The sequence below is a fragment of the Heteronotia binoei genome, chromosome 6 (assembly GCF_032191835.1).
Source record: "Heteronotia binoei isolate CCM8104 ecotype False Entrance Well chromosome 6, APGP_CSIRO_Hbin_v1, whole genome shotgun sequence".
NCBI classification, from domain to species: domain Eukaryota; kingdom Metazoa; phylum Chordata; class Lepidosauria; order Squamata; family Gekkonidae; genus Heteronotia; species Heteronotia binoei.
In genome coordinates this window covers 130,132,231-130,159,446 of record NC_083228.1, presented here as the reverse complement: position 1 = coordinate 130,159,446, position 27,216 = coordinate 130,132,231, and the positions used below count along the sequence as shown (strand labels likewise).

Genomic DNA, 27,216 nt, shown 5'->3' with positions numbered 1-27,216 from the left:
TGTAAGAAGAGGTGCAGCGGATTCTTTAAATTCCCAGGTTTCACTTTGGCCGATTTCGCACTAGAGCTTTAATCCTGATTTAACTTTGTCCCCAAACTGACTTTTTACACTAAAACCATAGAATCATAGAGTCATAAAGTTGGTTTCTCTGACTCTATGATTCTAGTGTAGAAAGTCAGTTTGGGGATAGAGTTAAACCAGGATTAAAGCTCTAGTGTTTTTAAAAAGTAAGTCTCCAGCTTCTTCTCTCCAGCTTCTTTTGCAGAGCTACAAGGGAGAAGATATGTCTTCTTAAGCTAAGGGGCCAGGGACTTTCTTTCAGAGTGAAAGCTATATTGATATAATGGTACATTGATATAATTCTGGTGCTGGTATTTTGAAAACTGCAAAAGCCTAGTTGGTACAAGAGAGGGAGGCGTGGCCCTTTCCAAGGGGATGGAGCAGGGAAATTGTGGAGAAGCCGGCCTTGTGGAAGACCTGTTCCTGCAGCTGCGCCAGCAACAGAGAGACTGCAAAATCCCATCCCTGTGTGGAAAATGCCTAACATGGAGCAGGGGATACTGATGTGTGCTGCCCTGAGCTTAGGGTGGCCAACATTCAGGTGGTGACTGGAGATCTCCTGAGATTACAACTGACCTGCAGGCAACAGGGATCAGTTCCCCTGGAGAAAATGGCCACTTTGGAAGGTGAACTCTATGGCATTATGCCCCGCTGAAGTCCCTTCTCTTCCCAAATTCCACCCCAAGAATCTCTAGGAATTTCCCAAGATGGAGCTCACAAATCTGTCCGAGCTCCTTGGTGAGACCATGGGCCAAAAATGTGCAAAATAAAATGCACGAAATATACCGTGCTGTATAAATGGTCCCTAAATGACTTTTCTCGGAGAATTCTTTGGGGAGTCTCCTTTGCAGTGCCACCCCATTTCCAAGAGCAAGCACGGCCCTCAGGAAGCAGTTTATGTTAAAAGCGGAGCATTTTTTTTAATGGCTTCAGAGTAACATTAAAATACCTTGGATGTTTTATTTCCCAGTGTCAGAGTATGGAAAAAGAAAAGGCCAGCTTGGAAAATCAAGCGGCTGAATTTGAAGAACGTATCACAGCGATGACAGCGCACTTGAAAAACGTCAAGCAGGAGTTTAATTTGACCCAGGTATATATGGCTGAGATTTCTGCTTTGCTGAATTGCATGTATCTCTCAGTGCACTCTGGCTTCAGCATGCTTGGCGCTGAGCTGTCTGAAACCAAAAGGGAGTACAAGATTTTAGCATCTGTTCATTTATTTCCCACATAAGATCTGCAAGAAAGTTCAAATTGTTTTGCCTGTAGGGTTTGCAGTTTTTCTCCAGTTCATACTGGGTTGGGTTCAAAGAACTGGAATAGATCTTTCACATCTTCTGCGGTGGCTGGACCACCTGGAAAGCCAATTCTGAATTGGGGGAGGGGTGCCTTCAGGAATGGCATGATTGGACTGGTTTTTAAATGGTTTTATTCTGTAAACTGATTGATTTAACAGATGTCTGATTAATTTAATTACAGTGTACATTATAAATAGAAATAACAATAACAACAATACAGCATTGTGGGGGGACAGCACTTTAAATGGGAAATCCATGAAATCATGGAACACCCCCTCCCCCTTGGTATCTGCGAAACTGCCTTTCTGCTCATACAAAGGTTGATGCAACAATCATGGCTCTTTCCCATGTTCCCCTTCCCCCAGCAATTGTTTCAGACAAAGCCCATTTCAAGGGTCACCCACATGGGTTGGGGTAGAATTGCTGATTTTGACTTGGAAGATTTGTGATGGTTTGGAAGTGGTACCTGAGGAAGGTGGGGTTCGTGGTGAGGGAGGAGCTCGGCAGGAATTTTTCCAAATGTGCCATTCCTTCCAAGGTAACTGATCTCTGTAGTCAGTTATAGTTTTGGGAGAGCTCCAGACCCCGCCTGAAAGTTGGCAGTTGTAGTTGGGAGTGGGAAGAAGGAGAAATTAACCTCTCTTCTGTCAGCACAGCTCTGATGACAGAAGAGAGAGAAGAGGGAGAAAGACCATCTTCTTTCCCTTCCTCCTATCTGCCTCCCGATTAAGGTTGCCAAACTACAGGTGGGACCTGGAGATTTCTTGGAATTGTGACTTCCAGACCACAGAGATCAGTTCCCCTGGAGAAAATGGCTGCTTGAAACGGTAGACTCTATGGCCTCACACCCTACTGTCCTCCCCAACCTCCATCCCCACCATGCTCCACCTCCAAATCTCCAGGAATTTCCAATGTGGAGTCAATATACCTTCTCCTGACCCATGTGGCTACGGGGAACATGAGGAAAAAATTGTGATCTCTGTGTCTGTGAATATTCTGTAATTTTTTTAAACAAGTAAAAGAATATAATTTATTCTCTGAAAACACACACACAATCTGCTAATCCCATAAATTGAAGGAAGTCCAGGAAACCAAAAGTGAGCTCATTAACTTGTTAAACTGAACATCCTAGAAGATATTTACATTTAAAATTCTAGAAGTCTTAACACAGCTGGTTAGCTAATACGCTGTTGAGCTTTCATCTTGTAACAGGTAACACAGCCGTAGCTGTTTTAATACACAGAAAAACCATGTCAGCGTCAGTTAATTCATACATCAGCTCAATGAGCTGTGTGTTGCAGTCATATTTCCTGGACCAAACACAAGGTGGAGGAGGGACCCATTTAAATGTTGTTAGCTCTAGTCTTGTTCAGATGGAACACAGGAAAATAAATTTTTGTGGCCCTTGGCTGGCTAGCTATAGAAAACCACTTTGAGAGAGAATGCTAGATCTTTCATACAAAACTCATATGGAAGTCCTTAGTTGTGTACTTCATAACTTTTCATCCATTTTTTATCTCCAATTCCTTTTGTTCAGAAAATGAAACAAGCAGTAAAAGATGCCTCTTAATCTTCAGTGCTCATTAGCCTTGCAAAAAATAATTAATTGACTTTCTCTGTAGTCTCTTCTCAGAGCCAGAAAGAATGAAATTGAAACCGAACTGCATTTTAAAGCCATTGCTGAGAGAGAACTGGGGCGCCTGAAGAGTGAGATTCAAAGGCTGGAGAATGAGACGGTTTCGTTGAGGGAGAAGAAAATTAGTCAAGAAGTATGTTTCATTTGATTTTCGGAAAAGAACCTTGCTTTGAGCGGAACAGCTTTCTCCGCTGCTGTTCTTGCAAACAAACTGTGCTGCTTCCTTAAACAAAGCACATCTCTTGGCAACGCTGTTGCCATTAGTCCTGTTGGATTGCAGCTGTCCTTTTGTATGGAATCTTAACAATGCAAATCTGGAAGCAGCTTCTCCAAAGCCAGCATCTAATGTGGTAATGGCTGTCAGAATTCTTCTTATGGTCTAGCCGTGAGTCTGTATCACATGACATATATTGCATTACAGCGTGGAGTAGATCAAGACGGGTAGCAGCGCGAGGTTGCTGGTAGCAGCAGAAAAGAGCAAGAGTCTAGGAGCACCTTACAGATTAACAGAATTTGTGGCACGGGATGAGCTTTCATGAGTCGCTGCTCACTGCTTCAGCTTCTGATACCACTCCCCCCCCCCCTCCCCCGAGTTGAGTAGTGGCAGACTGGGATAATGAATTCATAGTTTGGAGAGGAGGGGAATAATTCCAACCCAGAACAGACTAGGTAACAAAAAAAGTAAACAAAACCCTTCCCTACGTATAGAGTTATCACTGTCTGTTGTCATCAGTTCAGGTGAGTAGCTGCGTTGGTCTGAAGCAGGGGTGGCCAAACCTGCTTAACATAAATGTTAGATGTCTGAGAGCCACAAGACATGAATATCGAAATGTTTGAGAGCCACAAGACAGGAAGGAAGAAGATGGGGGGTGGAGGGAAGGAGAGGTGGAAAGAAAGCAATTTTAAATGCATTCTCCAATCCAAGCCATCCAGCTTTAAAGGATTTAAAGAAACAAATGCCTTCTTCAAGCCAGCCAAAGGAGTGGTGGAGGCTTTGAGAGCCACGCAATACGTGCAAAAGAGCCACATTTGGCTCCTGAGCCGCAGTTTGGCCATCCCTGGTCTGCAGCAAGAGAACAAAGTCTGAGTCCAGTGGCACCTCTAAGACCAACAAAGTTTCATTCCGGCCACAAGCTTTCCTATCTGAAGAAGCGTGCCTGTGCTTGAACGCTTATACCCAGAACTACATTTTATTGGTCTTAAAGGTGCCACTGGACTCAGACTTCATTTGTCATCAGTTCTAACTGTGTGACATCATTTACATCAATTGCAATTATAACTTGTAACCGTGAGACATCTCCCTGTATACAAGTAAAATTTTAATTTAAATGGTTATATATACTAGGGGAAGGTCTGTACATATGTAACCAAAGACTGTTGTTTTGTAATGCCTGGTTTTTGATATTTTGCAATTTAATTAATCGCTTTAGGATTATAATTTTAGCTTTTTGAATTAACAGTGATAACTTTAGAGATCGTGGGGTTTTTTTTCTTTTCTTTTTAACCTTTTTGGTCACCTGGCTTGAATCCCCACGCTGGTGTGCAAGCTCGCTGGGTGATCTTGGGCCACTCACACACTCTCAGCTTTACCTACTTTGCAGGGTTGTTGTGAGGATCAAATGGAGGTGTGGAGATTGATGTAAGCCACCCAGGGTCCCCACTGGGGGGAGAAAGGTGGGGGATAAATTATTAAATGCATTCTATCAGCATTTTTTGTGTAGCTGTTTACGTAAAGCCACAAACTATAAGGAACGTGTCATGAAAACGATTTTGAAACCTATGAGACGAGCAGCCAGAAGGAAGGAGCTCTGTAGTGGAGGAAAGATGTGGGCCATTGGCTACAGTTAGTATCTAAGAAGTAGTTTGAAGATACTGGATTTATATCCCGCCCTATAATCTGAATCTCAGAGCAATCATAATCTCCTTTACCTTCCCCCCCCCACACACACAACAGACACCCTGTGAGGTGGGTGGGGCTGAGAGAGCTCTTACAGCAGCTGCCCTTTCAAGGACAACTACGAGAGCTATGGCTAACCCAAGGCCATTCCAGCAGCTGCAAGTGGAGTAGTGGGGAATCAAACCCGGTTCTCCCAGGTAAGAGTCCGTGCACTTAACCACTACACCAAACTGGCTCTTGGATACAGCTGAAGGCTGCTCAAACCTAAGTTTTTCCACTTAATGGTATAAGATTTTTAAAAGCTTGTTTCCAAACTTTGGTTTGCAGGAGAGGGACTCTCATGCGAGAGGGGAAACCCCCATTTCCCGCCTCCTTGCTGATGAACTGGCTTTCTTCCCCACTTTTCTGCCTCTGGTTCTCCCCCACCATCACTGCCTCCAGCCATCACCATGCTGATTCTGGCTTGCCTCTCACCACCTGCTGCCCTACCCACTTGAGCTTTCCTTCCCCTGCTCCTTTGTCATACCGGGCCTGCCCCTCTTGCTCACACCAGCTGCCCTGCCCACTCGCAGCTTCTGCTCTCCAGTGGTCCTGAGAGTGGGTTGTCCTTACTACTGGGACATAAAAAAGCGGTGCATCCCAGGGCGGATTTAGCAGCTTCCCCAGGCAGACAGCATGCTTTAGAACCCTCCTACTGAAAGCAACCTCTGTCGAGGCCAGCAGCTTATCTATCCTGTAGTGCCTGGTAAAAGAATGAATGTACTTCCATGTAGTTGCCTTACAGATAACTTCCAGTGAAGGAAAGGAACTGCAGGCCGCCAGGGTGGCCACTCCCTTCGAAGGGTGAGCTGTAAAACTTTGGGGAGGATCTAAATCTTCGGCTTTATAGGCCTCCCTGATACAGCCCCTCAACCGCCAATGTAAGGTTGAAGCCGTGAACTGCTTCCCTAAAGATGCTCTCCTAAAAGAGAGGAGCAAGGCCTCAATGATCTGAGTGGGTTAGTCCTGTCTGGGCAGGACATAGGACCCTATGAGCATTCAAACGATGCCACTTTTTCTTTCTTTCAAGTAATGGGTTAGAACAGAATGAAGGTAGAATTACATGCTCTGATCTGTGAAAAGAGAATTAACTTTAGGAATAACCACCGGTGCTGGGCATCACACAACCAATACTCCCTCTACGCTGTGGAGTCCCATAAGCACAAACCCCACCCTGCGAGCCACCGAGACCAAAGTTGTCAGCCACCGCGCAAACCGGTTCACAGTGCTGCGGGTGGGGGCGGGGAGCTGAAGCTGGGTCCATCTTCTAGGATCTGCTTCTGTTATGTTTTTAAAGGTAAAAGGTAGTCCTCTGTGCAAGCACCAGTCATTTTCGACTCTGGGGTGACGTTGTTTTCACAACGTTTTCACAGCAGACTTTTTATGGGGTGGTTTGCCACTGCCTTCCCCAGTCATCTGTGCTTCCCCTCCAGCAAGCTGGGTACTCATTTTACCCACCTCAGAAGGATGGAAGGCTGAGTCAACCTGGAACTGGCTACCTGAACCAGCTTCCACTGGGATCAAACTCAGGTCGTGAGCAGAGGGCTTCAACTGCAGTACTGTGGCTTTACTACTCTGTGCCACGGGGCTCTATATATGTTTTTGCACTCCTATAAATATCACCCAGATTATTTTCTTTTTAAAAAAATCTGGGCTGCACATACACAGACTTCATGGTTAAACTCTTTGGGATTTTCTATGCTTAGATTAGGCGTTCTTTTAAATTCAGTCCCGCCCCGCTAACATCCTGAGGGTTTCCTGGTCTTTGCAGAACCCTCTTGTCCTAACTGCGGCTGGGCCTGTTGTTCAGATTCTCCTGTTTGCAAGGAAACCAGCCCTTGGCTATTGGAGAAGAGGTTGAGGCAAGTTCATGCTTATTTCATGTAAAAGCAGTTGGTATTGCCTGAGCTCAGTTTTGAGTGAATGCTTAAGTAGCTGTCGGAAGCCTTGGTATTTTCACATGTATATAACTCTTGTGCACCTTTCTCTCTGTATTTTCTCTGACTCGGTTAGAACAATGTCTTCAAATTGACTCAGAAGCTGGAAGCCCTAAGATGCCAAATGAACTGGGACCAACAGGCACTGGAGGCTTGGTTAGAAGAATCCGCTCGTAAAGACAATGATACCTTGGTGATCCAGAAATATGCCCAGGAAGACGATGGCAAATTAAGAGTATGTGAATCGTTTCTGAAAGGTCCTGTGCAGTTTTCATACAGCAAATCTCAATGAGTTCTAGCTTTAGATCAGATGGGAAGGAAACGTCTCCTAAGTCACACCTGGCTTCGCTCCACAAGAGGAGAGCCTCTTGACAGTTTTTACCCTCAGCAGCCTTGGTGACTGCAAAGTGGATTGCTTTTCAGTTGTTTTTCTCCCTGCAGGGGACAAGGTGCATAAGCAGAAAAGTAGTTGCCAGATTGCAGAGATAATTTTGATTTTTAAATGACAGAGAAAAGGGAACGTACTCCTGCGCTATTGCTCTGATCAAATTCAGCATCCCTGTGGCTGCATGAAAGCGAAACCAAATAACATTAAGAACAGTTCTGCGGGTCCTCCACCTCATGGGCTTTCCCACATTCTCATTTTCCTTGTGTGTTGCTTCAGGGGCCCGTTTCCCCCTCCTCCACGTCTGTGCATGTTTGGCTCCCTCTAGTGGTTGATTTCATAAGACATAACTGTATGTCCAGCATAAGGTTTTATGAATGTAATGTAATGTAAGATTGAATCAACCACTAGAGGGAGTCACACACATATGTGGAACAGGAAAACACCCCCCTGAAGCAACAGAAGCACGCAAGCAAGGAAAATGAGAACACATAAAAACCCAGAGGTGGAATTCTAGCAGGAGCTCCTTTGCATATTAGGCCACACACCCCTGATGTAGCCAGTCCTCCAAAAAAGAGCCTTGTAAACTCTTGGAGGATTGGCTACATCGAGGAGGTGTGGCCTAATATGCAGAGGAGCTCCTGCTAGAATTCCATCCCTGTAAAAACCCACGTCACGTCCATCCTGAAATGCCTTGCTTTCATTGGATCAAAACACAACAGTTAATTTCAAAGGAATTTCCCCAGGAAAGGAATCCAGGAAAAGAATATCAACCCAGTTAGCATTAAATGTGATTTTAAATTCTGTCCTGCCCTGCTTAAGCTGTTTTGTGGAAGTTTAAAGCCAAGCATTAACAGCTGATGTTAGGTAGCCAGTAAACTGGCTTGATCATTTTGATGCACAAAAGGTTCCCCTGCTGAAGGGAATATTGAGATCTGTGGAGTTCGAATGGGTGATCCGCGATTCCCTCCTAGCATTACGATTCAATGACCGTGGGGTTCCATCCTGTTTCAGTACATGGCAGAGATAATATTTTGGCAATCTTTAAAACGAATTAAGTTAAGAGTTAACAACAGGTTTCATTCTCCTTTCATTTCAGGCACTGACTATGAAGATTGAGTTGCTGACCGTAGACTGTAATCATAGGCGCAAACTTCTTGACAATGAGCTGACAGAAACCCTTGCTGCTCAGGTGGATCCATGGAGCAACTGGAGATTTTACTTTGTGACCTACATCCTTGTCATCTGCCACCGATAGCAGTGTCTTCCCATGAGTGGTTTTGGGGAGGGGGAAGCAGGAACTGCAGATAGCCATAGTGCACCCTGTTCTGTTTGAGAGCCCCTTGACTCCCCAGAGCACAATTTGAGTGGGAGAGAGGGACTGGGAAATTCTGTTCCATGAACTTGCCGGGTTTTTGGGATACAAGCTTGAACGTTTGGGTTGCATTTCTCATTACAGATCGAGTTGGACAAGGCAGCTGAAGATTTCCGTCGGGTTCATCACGAGAGACAAGAGCTTATCAGACAGTGGGAGAACACCATAGAGCAAATGCAGAAAAGAGATCAAGAAATAGACCAGTGTGGCTTGGTAATCTGTTTTCTTGAATGTGTGTTACCTGCAATACATGTGGGCTTCTGAGTACTAGCAAGTTATTGCACACGCATCCTTTGGCGGGTTGGTTTGCTGCCTGTTAATCGATATTTGGATTTTATTTTATAGCGCATCTTGGTACTCAGTTTGGCAGTTGATTAATCAGGCTCCTCTCTTAAAAACAACATGAATCTTTTTCTGCACCTAGCTGTTAGCCCAGGCCAGGCGAGCGATAAGAGCCAAGGAGAGTGTGCTTAAAGACAAGATCCAGTTTCTGGCAAACGAGAGTGGCAACAACATGGAGTATGAGAAGAGGATTGGCATAGCCGATCGGCAGGCTGCCAAATTGCGGATAGAGTACCAAAAAGAGGAGGCTAATCGGAATCAGCTGCAGGATGAGGTAATCTGAACATTAGCAGAACCAGTAGTGAAGCCAGTTTAGGAAAGATTATTGCTGCAGCCTTTCAGTCTAGAGTCCTGTTGGAACACAGTGGCCAGTTGTAGTAGACACAGATTCTAATTCCAAGCAAACAGCGGTTGCAGTGTGAGGATAGGTGACAAGGGAACCTTCAGGTTCAGAGACAGTCAGCTGCTGAATCCCAGTGCCAGGAGACAACATCAGGGGAGGGTCTTGGCCTCCATGCCCTCCAGAGGAACTGTTTGGCCACTGTATGAGACAGGACACTGGACTAGATGGACCACTGGTCTGATCCAGCAGAGCTCTTCTTATGAAGGCCTCAGCCTTTATGCCCTGTTGACCCTCCAGAGGAACTGTTTGGCCACTGTGTGAGACAGGACTCTGGATTAGATGGACCACAGGTCTGATCCAGCAGAGTTCTTTTTTTCTTACTGTCTTAACCTTAAGAAATGAAGGCACTTTTTGGAAGCGCCTCCTGTGACAGCTTGCCAGGTACCTTGGAAGAGGTTACAGTGAGCGCATCTATCGGTTAGTTGAAGAGGCACGGAATCTCTCCAGTGACAGTTACATGTGGGCATTTTCACACACAGTGCCAAAGAAGCTCATTATATGTTGCACACCAATGTGTGTAATTGAGCCCTGCTGGTGTTTTGAATAGGGAATTTTTAATGGAGAAGTTGTGGGGCATTTTCTGTTCCAAATCTCTACCTACAGTTGCTTTCCTCCCTGCTCCCCCACTTTTGGGGCTTCCCAATTCATGTCTCCCTCCACTGTTAAAATGCAGAGCAAAAGTGGTAAAGATTGAATGTGCATTCGGGTCAACGCACGATTTATGTCTGAATTACAGACGTGGGAGATTCGAGCCTGGCAGCTTCGGCCAGCAGAACCAGATCGGTTTGCTGTTCCTCTCTGCTTTCCCCATTGAATGTAATTGAAACTCCATTTGCCGAGACACATAACCTCTCAAAAATGGAGTGGGAGGAAAGCAGGAGCCCCCCTTCCCCTCACGTCACAGTCCTGATCCGGAATCAGGCCCCTGCTGGGCTTTGACAAAGGAGCTGCTGCAGGGGATTCTCAGTTGCTGTATGGCTTCAAGCCCCTGTGGTGAACACATATAATGTATAACTTTTAGTTTTGCCCTCTCTCAGAGGCTTAGAATGGGCGTTTTTTGAACTAGAAAGTAGAAAGGTATAAAAGATACGTTCTCTTAATGTATGGTGCTTTCGCCTTGTTGAAATTAAGGTGTGCTGACCACAGCAATGTGTACTGACTGGCTGCTATAATTTCTTTAAAAGATCAGTGCTACAATAGAAGGATTTCGTGTATTGGTTAATGGTGTGTCTGTGGGCCAAAGCAGATTTGATGGTGTGATGGCTGGTTGAGGCCCCCGAAACCATCGTGAAGACACTGTCACCATTTTAAAATCATTTTAAAACACCATGAGGTTCCAGTTGAAGAAGATGATATTGGATTTATATCCCGCCCTCCACTCCGAATCCCAGAGCAGCTCACAATCTCCTTTATCTTCCTCCCCCACAACAGACACCCTGTGAGGAGGTTGGGGCTGAGAGGGCTCTCGCAGCAGCTGCCCTTTCAAGGACAACCTCTGCCAGAGCTATGGCTGACCCAAGGCCATTCCAGCAGCTGCAAGTGGAGGAGTGGGGAATCAAACCCGGTTCTCCCAGATAAGAGTCCGCACACTTAACCACTACACCAAACTGGCTCTCTTGTTTTTCCCCTTTGCCTTTTCAAGTGCTGAAAACAGCTGGCGGGATGCAGCCATTCTGGCACTAGAGAAGGTGCAAGGGAGGAGCAAGATGGCCTCAGCCCACTGTGCTGAGGGCTCGTGGCATTTAAAAATGACTTTTAAAATGTTTTTTTTAAAATGGCAGCAACATCCTTGTGATGGCCGCAAGGACACTGCCACATCTAGTTCGCCCTCACGCACAGCATTACAATACATTTGTATTTCATGTCTTTAATTACAATTATTGCAATACATATTGTGTTTCACATTTAGCTGGATACGCTGAAAGCCACTGTGGATGGGACTGCTTCTGAACTAGAACAGATGAGAGCCTCGGTAGCTAACCTGAAGAAGGAAATGCAGGAGAAAACTTTCAGGTAGGCATTCTAAATGGCAAAGGTGATTTCAGGGTGCGTGTGTCCTACTATAGTTTTCCTCAAGGTTATTTTTTTGGGGGGAGGGGGTAGTTGATAAAACAGAATGGATACATAATACAGTGGTTGACAAGGCCGGAGACGCAGACAGCTTCACATATAGTGAAGTAATTAACTCGGTGAGGGTCTCAGTGTTTATAAGAGCAGCTGGCTGGCTGCTTTCTGTTGAAGCCTTTGGAACTATCCGAACAGCTGCTGACAGGAGGAAGTTAGAAGCACGGGCTGAATGCAGACAGAAGGCTTAGTGGCGACTTCTGTGGGAAATCCATGAGCAGGTGCTGATGGGGTGGGGGTTGGATTGGGGCTATAGCAATCGGCAATAGGGCTTTGCCCCTAGTGCGGGTTTCAGGGGCCTCAGCCGGTCATTAGCCCATGGGATAAAAGGCTTGTTCGGGTATTGCTCCTCATAAGTCTTCCCTGATTCATCTGAACAAAGCTCGAGTCCAGCGGCACCTTTAAGACCAACGAAGTTTAATTCAGAGTGTAAGCTTTTCACACAAAAGCTTGTATTCGGACTCATGCGACGGGACTCAAAACTTTGTTCCGCTGCTTCAGACCAACATGGCTAGTGGCCCTGAATCTGATTCACCTGAGTCAGTGAGGTATAGTGAAAAGCACTGGCTTTTGACTCACGAGGCCCGGTTTTGAAATCGGAAGGCAGCTCAGAAGCTGCCTTCTCTCAGCCTGCCCTTTTTTCAGTTGGGGGGGGGGGTTAGTCATGAGGAAATGGGAGGGGGAATGCCAGGTGTCCCACCTTGTGTTTTGGAGGCAGAAAGGGATAATAATACTGCAAAGAAGTGAAAGTAAAAAGCATTTTTCCCATTGGCACGTTTACCAGCAGTTTGTCTGTCAAAACATGTCTGGCATCTGCTGTCGTTTAATCGACTGAGTTTGTGGTCTGCTCTTTTAAATGCTTCTGGGCCGATGATTTTTGACTGTTGTATGGCTGTGAGGAAAGCGAGTCAATCTTGGAGCCACCTGTCACATGAACACACAGGAGGCTGCCTTATACTGAAGAAGAAGACTGCAGATTTATACCCCCCCTTCTCTCTGAATCAGAGTCTCAGAGTGGCTTACAATCTCCTTTCTCTTCCTCCTCCACAACAAACATCCTGTGCGGTGGGTGGGACTGAGAGAGTTCTCACAGCAGCTGCCTTTTCAAGGACAACTCCTACGAGAGCTATGGCTGACCCAAGGCCATTCCAGCAGGTGCAAGTGGAGGAGTGGGGAATCAAACCTGGTTCTCCCAGATAAGAGTCCACACACTTAACCACTACACCAGACTAGCTCCAGACTATCGGTCCATTACTTGGTCTACCACCCTGGCAGTAGTTCTCAAGGGTCTCCAGAGGAGGTCTTTCCAATCACCTCTTGCCTGCTTCTTATAGCTGGAGATGCTGGGATTGAACCTGGAATCTTCGGCATGCCAAACAGATGCTCCACCACTGAGCCACCCCCAAACAAGTATTGTCTAGTTTTGGCTTTTCGTGTGCAGTATGGCAGAGGATCAAATAGTCTGACTTAATACCTTTTATCTAGTTTTGTCACACTTAAAAAAAAGAAAACCATAGCTGAAATTTTGGCAGCTTACTAGCTAAGAAAGATTCTAAATGGTAACAGATGTTGATGATGTGCATCTCTTCTGCCAATAGCACCTTCTACCAGTGCAGGGGAGCTTGTGCTGATGAGGCAAGCCCTACGGATGGGAGGGCTGAGGTTCTAATGCTTCGGGGCACGGCCTGTGCCTAAATTGTCCCATAAATCCTCTGTTAGGCTAAACTTCATGAAGGACCACAATGAGAGCCTTTCCAAGAAGCTGAAATCGGTGGGGGACCAGGCATTGACGTTGGAAGAGAAAGCGGCCAGGATGGAAGAGATGCTGAGAGAAAAGGAGAGAACCAACAAGGTGAGGGCTCTCTCCCCTTGCTGTGTTGCAGACGAAGTCTGGTGGCTGAAGGGAGGGTGGGGTTTCATGTCCTTTAAACCAATGAATTTGCAATTCATTATATCTATGTCAATTGCACTGAATGCTTGGCTGAAAGATAATTCGGGGTGCATTTTGTTTTCTGAGCAGTTTCCTGTGGTTTACTTCCGCCCCCCCCCCTTCCTAGGGTTCCTCTGCCCTCACTTTCTTGATGCTTTTATAATGCACATCCAGGAGTAAAAGGAGGTAGTCATATGGATTGCACACCTCACGGCTTGCTGCCACACACCTGGAAACCACGTTTGCTGAGTACTCCATTATACCCTATAGAGACCAGTTCCCCATAGGGTACAATGGAGAATTGATCAGTGTGTATCTGAGCCTTGGTGGGGGGGGGTGGCTTTGGTTTGAGGTAGGCACCAAATTTACAGGATAGCATCCGATGCCTCTCTGCAAAACACCCTCCAGGTTTCAAAAAGATTGGACCAGGGGTTCCACTTCTATGAGCCCCAAAAGAAGGTGCCCCCATCCTCCATTATTTCCAGTGGTGGGAAGGCATTTAAAAGAAATGGGATGGCTGGAACTCCCTTCAGAATGCCATCGTTCTTGTCACACCCTTGCTCTCGGCTTCACCCCCAAAGTCTCCTGTCTGCACCCCTAAAGTTCCCAGATATTTCCTGAGTCAGACCTGGCAACCCTAACCCTTTCGGTCGTGGCACCTCTTTGGGTGGGATATAATTACTGTACTGTTCAGGATTTCCCCCGAATGTATTTTCATTTAATACATTTGCGCCCTGCTTTCCTCCCCAGTGGGATCCAAAGTGGCTTGTGTTGCTCTCTTCTTCATTTTATCCTTACAACTGTCCTGTGAGGTAGGTTAGGCTGAGATGGTGTGACTGACCCAAGGTCACCCAGCATGCTTCCCTGGCAGGGACTCAAACCTGGGTCGCCCAGATACTAGTTCAGCACTTTTAATTCCTGCACCACACTGGCTAGATTGATGCTACTGATTTTAACATACTTTAAAAAAAAACCCTGTATCTTGCTTTTATTTGGCAAGTAAACCACCTTGGAAACCATAAGTGGGAAAACAAAGCATAACTTTTTCAAGTAAAATGCTGTACTGTTAGCGGTGCGTTCCCCCTGAGCTGTGCGGGTGAGCAGCCGCTCGTTGTCACAGGAAGCCCCCACGTAGCAGCAACCTGGAGCTGTGCAGGATCTTGCATTCCCCGTTGCCCATTTTAAGATTATAGCAATTCTGTTTTGCTCAGGGTGTGAACTGCTCTGCTCAAGAGGGGAGGAAATTAGAGAGGACAAGAAGATTGCAGATTTATACCCCGCCCTTTTCTCTGAATCAGGGACTCAGAGCGGCTTACAATCTCTTTTATCTCCTTCCCCCACAACAGACACCCTGTGAGGTGGGTGGGGCTGAGAGGCCTCTCACAGCAGCTGCCCTTTCAAGGACAACTCCTGCGAGAGTTATGGATGACCCAAGGCCATTCCAGCAACTGTAAGTGAAGGAATGGGGAATCAAACCCGGCTCTCCCAGATAAGAGTCTGCACTACACTAAGCTGAGCATCCCACTTTGATTTTCCAGCATGGGTCATCTTACAGTTGGATCTTAAGTGCCTTGAAACCCTGCTTGGAGCACAGAATTTGTCAAATGTGAATCAGTGATTGTGAATTTCCTTAATTTTTTAAAAAAGATGCGGCAATACCCGTGATCCAGCCCAATCTCAGATTGCATTAGATTATCCTTAAAACTCTTATTAGGATGCCCAAACCATTAGCAGAGCTTCTTTCCTTACGCAGCAGGATGGGTAACCCGAGTGGAGAGGAGCGCGGCAGTTCCACCGCCCAAGGGCAATGGCTTCACCAGGATGAACCGTTCTCGAACAAAGCGTGCGGCGTGTTAGTCATAAGCAGGCTTTCCGTCAAAATTAGCCACGCGTGTCTGTTTGCCACATCTTTTAATTTGCTGTGAAAAGATACGGGCGAGGAATAATGCATTCCCAAAATCCCATTCTTTCCATTTGGGCTTCCTTTCCCCAGTGGCCAGCCCCTCCCCCCACCCAGTATCTGTAGAAAAGCAGAGGCACAGGGACCGAATCTTATTGAACACTCTGTCTGTGTTTCAGGATCTCTCTGAATGGTTCTGATAAGTTTATTAGGAACTTAATAAATTAGAAGGAACAAAATACGACCCCTTTCAGTCAGAGTCAATTGTACCCTTCGATTCTGTCGGTCCCAGTAACGGCTGAATTGCCAGAAGAGGCGCAGGCCTTGCGGAGCTTTGCTCAGTTCCGCAGGGCCTGCAAGACGGCTCTTTTTCAGCTGGCCTTTACTTAATGATCTTACAGCATACTGTCAAATGAATACCGTCGCCACGGAAAAACTGTACGATGTATAACATCAAGATTTTAATTTTAATCTAATCTTAGAATGCTTTTTAATTACAATGATGATTAATTTTATAAATGTTTGATTTATAATACGTATGTACGTATAATATGTATTGTTTTAATTGCTGACGTGCCTGTGTTGTGAGCTGCCCTGAGCCTGCTTCAGTGGGGAGGGCGGGATACAAATTACATATTATTATTATTATAAATCTCTCTCATTGATAGATGAGGAGTTTAAACACATCTGCTGAGTGGTTAAAGGCTAGTCTGGGTGACGGCTGTTCAGGGAAAACTGAGAATCAGCCGCTGGGAAGGAGGAGTGATGCTAGAAGAGAATGGCTCAGCTTTTGGAAGATGAAGAAAAAGCAGGATGGAGGTCTTAGGGAAAGAGTATACATGAGTACACGAAGCTGCCTTGTACTGAATCAGATCCTTAAGAACATCAGACGAGCCCTGCTGGATCAGGCCAGTGATCCATCTGTTCCAGCATCCTGTCTCACACAGTGGCCAACCATTTTCTTTGGATGTCCAGCTACAGGGCAGAGAGGCCAAGCCCTTCCGCTGATGTTGCCTCCTAATACTGGGAGTCAGAGGTTGACTGCTTCTGGATTTGGATCCAGAGGAAGTTAGCCATGTTAGTCTGTTGCTGCAAAATAGTAAAGAGTCCAGTAGCACCTTTAAGACGATCAAATTTTATTGTAGCACAAACTTTCGAGATACTCGAAAGCTTGTGCTACAATAAACTTTGATCGTCTTAAAGGTGCTACTGGACTCCTTACTATTCTGAATGTGGAGGTTACTAGCCACTGATAGACATTGGTCCATCAAGGTTGGTATTATGTACCAGACTGGCAGCAGTTCTCGTGGATCTCAGGCAGGGGCCTTTCACATCACCTCCTCCCTGATCCTTTTAATTGGAGTTGCTGAGAATTGAACCTGCGACGTTTTGCAAACCAAGTAGATGCTCTGTTGCTGAACCATAGGCCCTACCTTGGCTTTGGGTACCTGAGCAGGAGGGGAGGAAGAGGGGTCACCCACCTCAGCAGACCAGAGCCATCCATGGTGATCAGACAACAAAACTTCTGTTCCAATTAAAAATCACAATACTGTTTAATCATGACATTATCAGGACCAGAAAGAAGATGCGCAAAGCATCCTATTTTGTAGCACTGACCTGGGATTTGAATTCCAACAGGAGAAAGAAACACTGGCACAGCAGTTGCGAGAGACACACTTCAAGAAAACCAAGGAGTTACAGGAACTGAAGGAAAGAGAGAAGGGTCTCATAGCTGAAATCAACGGACGTCGGGGACTGATGAAAAACCTCAACATCCGGTTAGGCCGGCTGGATGGAGAGTCTCTCAGGCAACAAGAAATCATGTATATTCAGGCAAGAGAATAATGTCTCAGTGTCTGTGTGTTTGTGGCACACAGATCTGAACAAGTGTTGCATGCAGTTGCCTCTAGATCCTAGTCCTAGACTGTCTCCAGTCAGTCACAGAACTGTGACTCTCCAAGCTTAAAATTTCATAGCCTGATGTTCTGTCATCAGTCACTCATCTGGATTCCAAACCAGGCCTTGGGAGCAGTTCTGAAAATGCCCAGAAAGGTCGTGCCGTGTCCCTAAATGCAAGAGAATTTAAAGAAGAACTGGAACGCACGGATAAAAGTTTTCAGTATCAGAGGGTAACTCCACAGCGTCCTCTGGCTGTATCATTGGGGACCTAGGCTTTGTTTTATAATTCTTATTTAAATCTTTGTTGTGTTTACAAAGCGGATCTCACCTTCATGAAAATCCTCTCCTTCCTCAGAGCAATCACCTGGGCTCCCACGGCTTGGTTTGGTATCAGTGTGGGATACTGAATGCGGCACTGTGGTGGCAGCTGCTGCTGAAACAGGGTTATGTTAATCTGCCCAGCCAGTTGGATCTCCAGCTACCAGTTAGAAGCCCTGCAGGGCGAGCGCCTTTCCTGGCCCCACCCCCTTTCTAAAAACATGGTAAGCCCCAGGAAAAGGGTCGGCAGGCACTGGCAGCGCCATGTTGGGACCCCCGTTCTAAGGCATTTGAAAGGTTTGCAAACTACGCGATTATATTTATGTATTTCTGAATTGGTGCAGTTCTACCCTTGATATTGTAACATTTGCTTACCTGCGAGTATTATTTATTGCAGTTCAGCCCATTTCTAAAAGAAGAGAAAAGGGGAAAAGCCATTGACACAGAAGTGAATTTCCTTAAGGAATCCGCTTCCAAATAAATGTGTTTATACCATTGGGTTGTGTGTTTCCCAAATCAGCTTTTTTTTTTTGCTCCAGCTTCTCTGAACTATGGCTGCTTCAGGGTAAAAAATGTTGAAACGATACAAGAGACGAACATGCTCAAATCCTGTTATCTGCTAATGGGATTTGTATGCATAACTCCTGTGGACCACTTTGAAAAATCTACCCTTTCTATCCTCATCCACTGGTAGTGGTAAGATTGCTACTCAACCCTAAGCCTCCCTAGAGCATCCCCTCTATCTGGGCCGAGGATGTTTTTGTTGTCTCTTCAGGAGATTACTCGAGAGCAGCATTACCCACCGGCCATTTTGAGGCACTCTGCAAATGAGAAGGCCTACAGGCCCCAAACAATTGTTAAGCAACAGTCAGTTAATTAGGTGCCTGTCCTAAAGCAGAAGTGCTTTTGTGTCGGTTTTGGGGTCTTTCAGCACTTGCCGAAATCGTTTCCTTCCCACCCCCCTCTCTACTAATTGCATTTCTTGCTTTAAAATGTTTTCCTAACAGGATTTTTATATTCAGCAAGTGGAGCGCAGGCTGTCACGCTTAAAGGGGGAGCTTAACACAGACGAGAGGCAAATTTTAGAAGCAAAACTCGAGGAACTGACAAAGATTTCGGATGAGAAGAAGCAAGCGTGCAACATTTTGCAAGCCCAGCAGAAGAAACTTCAGGTAGCACGGCTGCTGGTTCTTATGGGACATGAGCAGATGTCACTGCCACTCGGCTTCTCTGTAACTGCCCTGACCTGGGTAGCCAGAGCTCATCTCATTAGATCAGAGGTGTTGAATTCATTTGCTTTGAGGGCCAGGTCTGACATAAATGAGGCCTTGTTGGGCTGGGCCATGTTGGGTTGGGCTGAGCCATGTTGGACCGAGCCACAGGTGTGCCTATTTAAGATTAGGTAGCAGAGACATAAACTTTATAAAGGACACAGACAAACACAATTAAATATATATATTTTAAAAACTTAAAACATGCTTAAAATGTTAGCACTTGTTGGTCTTAAAGGTGCTTTCTTTGTTTTTCTCCCATGGGATCCAGGGAACTGGGCAAAGGAAGCTCTGGTTCCTTCCTTCCTTCCTTCCTTCCTTCCTTCCTTCCTTCCTTCCTTCCTTCCTTCCTTCCTTCCTTCCTTCCTTCCTTCCTTCCTTCCTTCCTTCCTTCCTTCCTTCCTTCCCCAGGGGACCAGGAGGGCGAGGAGCCTCAGCCAACAGAAGGAAGAGAGGCTTGGCTGTGTGATTGAGAGAGCCTGGAAAAACAAGCTCTGCCTCCATCCCTTCCTCCCCAAGGGAAGAGTCTTAGCCAATGGAGAAAATAGAGGTTTTGCTCCATAGCTCCTGTGCAATTGAGCAAGCCTTACAAAGCAAGCTGTTATGCAGAAGGAAGCAAGATGGCAGCCACTTGCACGGGGTCCTGATTGGAACCCTCCAGGGGCTTGATTCAGCCCCCGAACCATTAGATCTTGGAAGCCACGTAGGATCAGCCCTGGTTAGTACTAAGATGGGAGACAACTTGCAGAAGAAGAGAGTGGCAAACCACCTGTGTCCATCTCTTGCCTTGAAAATTGTAAGGGGCCACCATTACTCACCTGTGACTTGACAGCAGTTTTTACCACCATCAGTGTCTGAAGTCGATAACCTGAGTTTATTACCTCTTTTGTTGTCCTTGCCTTGACCTAGATGGCCGAGGCTGGCCTGATCTCCTCAGATCTCAGAAGCTAAGCAGGGTCAACCCTGGTTAGCAGTTGGATGGGAGACCACCAAGGGAATCCAAAATCACCAGGCAAAGGCGGGCACTGGCAAACCATCTCCAAATGTCTCCTGTCTTATGGGTAACCATAAGTCATCTGTGACTTGGTGATTTTAAAAAAAATAAAAATTGCAACTTGGAGAATGGTTAAAAAGTAGTTCCACTTTCAAAGCTTGGCAAGAATCTGGACAGGCGTTTGCCTGGAAATATGACATACTTGATAAGTTTGGATGAAGGATGAGCTGTCTGGAAAGCCGTGGGTTGAGAGTTTTTCTGGGATACATCCCCCGAAATTAGAACTTAAAGTAAATTTAGAAGGGAAATAAGTCGGAGATTAGATCCACTGAAAGCAAAGTTCTCCAAACCATATGTCCTGCCCCTAAATCCCAGAAGCCTAAGGCTTGCGGAGGGAGGATTGTGCTTGGCAGCTGTTCAGCTGTGGACTGGGGATGGTGTATTGCAAGGCACTGTGTTCTTGTGTGACCTCACAGCCCTTTCTGTTTTCCTTCCAGAGTGATATTCACTTTCTCAAGTTGGCCATGAATAAGACTGGAGACGAAATGGCTGGTCTGAATACTAGACTGGATGAACTGAACCTTTTCACTGACAAATCAGAGAAGCTGCTAAAAAAAGCCAGAGCAGAAAAGCAGGTGGGGTTAGGATTCCCCCCCCCCTTTAACTGAGATCCTTCTTTGTTCGAAGAATTAGTTAAATAATCAAGGTGGAACTATTATATCTGCACCCCTTCTTCATGTGAGGAGGGAGGGACCTGCTTCTAAACCACTCCCTTTCCCCACGTGAGGAGGTGGAGCCTACTTATAAGCCTCTCCTTCATGCCTTCCCATTGGCCAGGCACAAGGTCGGTTCTCCTGTGTCACATTTGAAAGAGAGGGATTGGCACAGTGGCACTCCTAGTTAAACTACAGCCATGAATGAATTTCCCCTCTGTTTTGCATTGCCAGGGGTGATGGGTGCAACTCTCAGACTGCATGCAGTGATAGCTGTGGTAATAGCTGAGAGTAGTAGCTGGCATCTCCTGGGATGGTGCAAGAAATCCTGGGGCACACTTCTGAGACTGCTCATTTCCTTATCAGTGGCCCTAAACCAGTGCTACTCCCCTTAGGCAGGAACGTGATGGTTTTGTGTGGTCAGGTGTGTCCTGTGTGAGAATCGCAGTGCTGCTGTTGGGTGCCCTTTCAGAGACCAAATTAGCCAGCTGTCAAAAAAGCGACATGGAATAAGATGTTGGGTTTAGCGCCAAATAATCTTGCTGTTTTTGTCCACTGAAGGATTTGATGATCGAAGACAACCTCCTGAAGCTGGAACTGAAGCGGGTCAGAAATACCCTGTATGACAAGGCGGGGAAGGTCCTGTCTCTCGAGAAACGCAAGCAGCAGTTAAAAACAGCAATGGAAGAAAGGACGGCGGAGATCAAAGTCCACAAGGCGATGCTTGAGAGCCAGATCAGAATTGCCGAGCAGGAGCGTCAGACGATGAGGTAATGACCCTGCCCATGTGCTGTGGGATGCTGGGGTGCGCATGTCTGTGGCAAGGGCATATTGAATGCTGCTGAAGGAATCTGCCCCGGTCACAGAGCCAGCTTCATATCTGCCGCCTCACCCAGCTCTTAGTGAAAGTTTCAGGGGCCCAAATATGCCTTGAAATTGGTTAGACGATCTCTTAGCTCACAAACACAGGAAGCTGCCTTCTACCGAGTCAGACCCTCGAGCTTTCAGGGTCAAATACTGGTTAGTCTGTGACTCTCCAGAGTCTAGTCCGAGATCGTCCACATGACCTATTACCTGATCCTTTTCATTGGAGATTCTGGCAATCGACCCTCGGAGCTTCTGCATGCCAAGCAGATGCTTTGTCACGAGGATTGCCAACCTCCCGGTGGACAACAGTAACACAACCCAAGGGTTATAGTGACAAATAATTAATGATTTATACCAACACCTAGACAATAAAGAGTCATAAGTCCCTAACAAAGTCCCAGACGTCTTTACGTCACGTTTATTGAAGGAAGCATTCACATCGCAAAGAAGACACATGAACTATTTTTCTCTGGGATTTTATTAGGGACTTATGTCTCTTTAGGTGTTGGTACAAATCATTAGTTATTTGTCATTATAACCGTTGTGTTGTGTTATTGTTTACTTCCATCGTGACTTCTCTCGTTTGTGCAACCTCCCGGCAGAGCCTGGAAATCTCCCGGAATTACAACTGATCTTTCTGCTTCGGAGGCCACTTTTCCCGGAGAAAAGCGCTGCAGCAGCATTATATCCTCCAGAGGTCTCTCCCCTTCCCAGGTTCCAGGAATTTCCCAACCGGGAGTTGGTAGCCCTACCTGCCACGCTGAGCCCCTGCCCTGCTCTGCCATCCACTTCTCACAGAGCCTTGTCACTGGTTTTGCCTGGCTCCCTTCCTTCCTGTTCTGCAAAGAGCACAGAGGTCGCCTTTAACATTCTGGCACTGAGAACAGCTACATTTGAATCCAGAAGCACTTTGGAGACTAACAGGATTTTTGAGGTATAAGCTTTCGAGAGAGTCAGAGCTCTTGGTATCTGATGAAGGGAGATCTGACACTCAAAAGCTTACGCCCCCCTCCCAAATCTTGTTGGTAAACTGCTGCTGACAGGGGTCATTTTGTAGAAAAAAAGGTGCAGCTCCGTAGCATATCTCATTTGCATATGCCCAGGAATCTGTGCAGCAGGAAGAGAAGTCCCCACTGCATGCAGACCCTGGCTGGAGGTTCAGGAGCTGTGCTCCTGTGAGCTCCTGCTGAATTCAAGCCCTGGCTGCTGGCCTCAAATCTAGCTGTTCTGCTGCAGACCGACATGGCTAGGCCTCTGAAAATGTTCTGACGCTTGTTATGGTTCAGGGGAGCCAGTTTGCTTTACCCAAACGCGAAGGTGCTGCTACGATTTTTGTCCTTACTGCCGTTTGCCCAGGAGGTGCCTGCAAATCATGAAGTCCTCCTTCAGTGCTTCGAGTGGCTTCACGTTGCCGCTACCCAAATTCACGCCTGGAAGCTCCTCCTTTGAGACTGGCAGACTGGAACGCACGCTTCCTGCGCTTCAGGAGCCCATTTTGACAGCTAGCCGAAGTGGGTCCAAGAGCTCCTTGGTAGTCGGATAGAGAAATAAACACAACGTGCTCCCAGGGAGCAACGGCAAAGGCCTGTTTTCGACAACTTCTCGGTACAGCGGGTGGCCATACCCAACTGGGAAATGAGCACTCGCCCAGCGGATTTGGCAGCCTTTTCTTCCCCGCCCCTCTCTTCCATCTTCAGCCCACGCAACAGGAAATTAGAGTGATTTAGTGCGACTGGAGCTTAACCTCTCGCCTAGCAGGCAGACTCTGTGTTTCTCCTTCGATAATTACATGACTAATTGGCACTTGCATGTAATTTGATTTGGGGTTGTTTCCCGCTGTTGCTTATTCTCTTCTAGCGGTGGCAATATTAAGATACAATCAGCAGGGGGCAGCTTTTGCAGCTGGAAGATGGAAATGCCAAACCTTTCAATATTTTGGTAAGGCTCCTTGACTGGCTGCACCCCACGATGCAAGAATTTGCATCCCAGTGTCATATTTTGCATCCTCTCAGTGTAAGATTTGAGAGAGCCCCAAGCTGGGGAGGACCGGGTGCCAAGAGTCGGAAGGGCGCATCAATAGGCTGGGAGCCCAAGGGGTGCGGTGACTGGCAGAAAGAGGCGAGGCATCTAGCCCCTGAAACATTACTAAGCACTCAGGAGTGCTTAGGGTTGCAAACGGTCTCCTTAGGAGGCAAGAATAAACCCTCCTGTTGCCAACTTCCAGGTGGGGCCTGGAGCCCCCTCAGAATTACAGCTGCTGTACCCGGGGCTTTTTTTCTGGCAGGAACTCCTTTGCATATTAGGCCACACACCCCTGATGTAGCCAATCCTCCAAGAGCTCACAGCGCTCTCAGTACATGGCCTACTGTAAGTCTTGGAGGACTGGCTACATCAGGAGTGTGTGGCCTAATATGCAAAGGAGTTCCTGCTACAAAAAAGGCCTTGGCTGTACCGACATCAAAGATTTAGTTCCCCTGGAGAAAATGGCTGCTTTGGAAGGGGGGGGACTCTGTGGCATTGTATCCCTGCTGAGGTCCCTCCTCTTTCCAAACCACACCCTATCTGGATTCTACCCCCAAATATCCAGACATTTCCCAACCCAGAGTTGGCAAATCTTCAGAAGACAGAGCTCAGCTCCACTGGAGAAAATGGCTGGAGGTGGGAGTCTGTGGCATTCTAGCCTGCTAAGGTCCCTCCCCAGGCTACACCCCCAAAATCTCCAGGCATTTCCCAACCTGGAGTCAGTAACCCTAATACTGTTGGGGGCCCTGATTGGACAGCAAAGCAGGGTATTGTTGGGGGCCCTGATTGGACAGCAAGGTGGGGTATAAATGTTGTTAACAGATGTTTAAGAAATAATAAATTCATATTTATTTGTACAAGAGGAGCAGATCGTGCCACCTGCCAGAATCCATCATGTGTCACTCCTGTTTAACGGTCTGCTTCTTTCCCCACTAGTAGTATCTACCTCACTGAAGAGCATCTCACAGTTGGTTTGAACAGAAATCCAGCACCCATGTTCCCTTTCAGTGGCACTCCTCCCACTTCAAGAACTCCAGTTGTTTTCCCCCTCCCCCAGAGATCATCTTCCGATTTCTCTCTCAATCAGCACCGAGTTTCACGAGCGATTAAGCAAAATCGACAAGCTGAAGAGCAGGTATGAGATCATCACCATCGTCATGATGCCCCCAGAAGGAGAAGAGGAGAAGACTCAGATCTATTACGTCATCAAGGTAACTTTCCCACCCTGATGCTGCCCAACAGCTTGAAAGCTTCCTGTAGTGTCGTCTGCCTTCTCTTCTCGTTTGACCTCCAGTTGCTTGGATTACACCCCATCCGTGACACAGCTGCGATGTGCAAACAGCAATGTCTTAACCACTGCACCATGCTTCTGTACTCACCAAAACTGGGCCCTTCTCCATCACTGGGGACTTCATGGGATTTAAAGTGAGGGGCTGCCAGAGAAGGGAGAGAGTCTGCAGCAATCACCCTCTAAGGTTGCACCCTCTATACCTGGCTAGCCCAGTCTTGCCAGATCTTGGAAGCCAAGCAGGATTGGCCCTGGCTGACATTTGAACGGGAGACCTCCAAGGAATCCCAGGGTCGTGGCAGAGACAGGCAACGGCAAACACCTCTGAACGTCTCTTGCCTTGGAAACCCCCACTGGGGTCGCCCTAAGTCAGCTGTGACTTGGTGGCACTTTCCGCCACTGAGGCGGCAGGAAGGTATTTTGCCATCTAATGGGACGTTTTAGAAGTGGTCAGGATGTATAATTATTTTAGCACTACCTAGGAGTCGTCACTTCATTTCCAAAGAGCGGCATGCGCTGAGGCATTACATTAAAAGAGTGTCAGAAAGCGAGAGCTAACATCAAAATGTGGAAGGGAAAACAGCCTTTGCTCCTTATGTGTGAAAATGTGGGGTGTATGTTATTTAAATGAGATGGGAGAGGAGTAGAATTGCTCTGGAGGCTATTAGACCTTCCTCATTCATCCTCCTGAACCGGCTGCACTCACCCACTCTCGTCAGCCCCCATCAGCCGATTCAGGCTCTCTAGCCTTGAGTCTGTCCTCTTGCTCTGACTTTTCTAACGTGTCTTGTTTACGCGGCCCTGGGCACTGCTGATTGGCCTCTGCCCCCAGATCCCTCTGTCTGTCATTCCGTAAAGGCATTTCAGAAAGCGTGCGGTCCTTTGCTCCGGTTTTATTTGTTCCATGTATTCTTTCACGTTGAATAGGCTCGGAGCACAAAATTAATCTCTCCTTGAAGCACAGGTTGAGTAATTGCCGTCCTTTCCACTTTGGTTTGGCGGCCTCCCGGGGAGCCTCACAAACTTTCCCAAATTGCCTGCTTTTCAAGCTGCGAGCGAGTTTTGCGGAGGGCTGTAATCAGTTTGTGAGGAAAGCCCTGTTGCTGCGCGTGATCCTTTTCAAGCTTAAGAATGTGTACAGGTGATTGACAGAAACGCCTGATTGCTGAGGCACGCAGGTACCTCGCTGCTCAGAATATTGGCCCCGTTGCTTTGTATGAGCCTCGTAGGCGTCACCTGTGGCCTCATGATCAGAGGGTGACCCTGGACTGAACTGCAGCCGTCTTTTGAAGTATTGCTTAGGATGCAAACTTCATACATATGGGAAGAAATGTCGTAGATCTGAAGAACACTGGCAAATGATTTCTATATCTATTCCCATGGTTGCCAACATCCAAGTGTGGCCTGGAGATCTCCTGCTTCCAGGCTACAGTTCCCCTGGAGGCACACATGAAGCTGCCTTCTACTGAATCAGACCCTCGGTCCATCAAAGTCAGTATTGTCTTCTCAGACTGGCAGTGGCTCTCCAGGGCCTCAAGCTGAGGATTTTCACGCCTACTTGCCTGGACCCTTTTTGGAGATGCCAGGGATTGAACCTGGGACCTTCTGCTTCCCAAGCAGATGCTCTACCACTGAGCCACCGTCCCTCCCGAAACAGATGCTTTGGAGGGTGGGCACTGTACCATGCTGAGGCCTCCCCCCAAACCCTGCCCTCCCCAGGCTTCGCCCCCAAATCTCCAGGAATTTCACAACCCAGAGCTGGCAACCCTAGCAACTTCTCAAGAAATATATAGACAGTTACCTTCCTCCCCGAAATGTTTCCTGTTGAATTATGTAGGCTTTCTTCCCAAAGATCCTCAAGAATTCGTTTAAAGTGCCATAACCTCCACAAGGTTAAGTCTTTGCTAGATACTGGGAAAGGAATATATAGCTGCAAATAAAGAGGAGTGGTTGGAGAGACTAAAGGGATGTGTACAGTTGAGTGAACTATCCTGTACATGGCATGGCAAAAAGTTAGAGGAGTATGAGGCAGCAGGAAAAGAGGAAGACCCAACCTGAGATGGATTAAGAACATAAGAGAAGCCATGCTGGATCAGGCCAGTGGCCCCTCCAGTCCAACACTCTGTGTCACATAAGAACATAAGAGAAGCCCTGTTGGATCAGGCCAGTGGCCCATCCAGTCCAACACTCTGCGTCACATAAGAACATAAGAGAAGCCCTGTTGGATCAGGCCAGTGGCCCATCCAGTCCAACACTCTGCGTCACATAAGAACATAAGAGAAGCCCTGTTGGATCAGGCCAGTGGCCCATCCAGTCCAACACTCTGTGTCACATAAGAACATAAGAGAAGCCATGTTGGATCAGGCCAGTGGCCCATCCAGTCCAACACTCTGCGTCACATAAGAGAAGCCCTGTTGGATCAGGCCAGTGGCCCATCCAGTCCAACACTCTGCGTCACATAAGAACATAAGAGAAGCCATGTTGGATCAGGCCAGTGGCCCATCCAGTCCAACACTCTGCG

At 46.9% G+C, this 27,216-nt stretch overlaps 1 protein-coding gene across 1 annotated transcript in view; it reads left to right on the top strand.

The window, feature by feature from the left end:
• The first annotated feature begins 1,034 nt into the window (after nt 1–1,034).
• CCDC39 (coiled-coil domain containing 39) overlaps nt 1,035–27,216 on the top strand; it is a 35,819-nt gene continuing 9,637 nt past the window's right edge. The window contains exons 1-13 of the mRNA XM_060242571.1: nt 1,035–1,150; nt 2,978–3,124; nt 6,941–7,099; nt 8,349–8,441; nt 8,709–8,837; nt 9,049–9,240; nt 11,279–11,382; nt 13,213–13,345; nt 16,962–17,156; nt 18,548–18,712; nt 20,303–20,440; nt 21,080–21,288; nt 24,495–24,618. Coding sequence (XP_060098554.1) covers nt 1,040–1,150; nt 2,978–3,124; nt 6,941–7,099; nt 8,349–8,441; nt 8,709–8,837; nt 9,049–9,240; nt 11,279–11,382; nt 13,213–13,345; nt 16,962–17,156; nt 18,548–18,712; nt 20,303–20,440; nt 21,080–21,288; nt 24,495–24,618 — 1,899 coding nt within the window. The 5' untranslated portion in view covers nt 1,035–1,039. The remainder of the gene's footprint in view (nt 1,151–2,977; nt 3,125–6,940; nt 7,100–8,348; nt 8,442–8,708; nt 8,838–9,048; nt 9,241–11,278; nt 11,383–13,212; nt 13,346–16,961; nt 17,157–18,547; nt 18,713–20,302; nt 20,441–21,079; nt 21,289–24,494; nt 24,619–27,216) is intronic.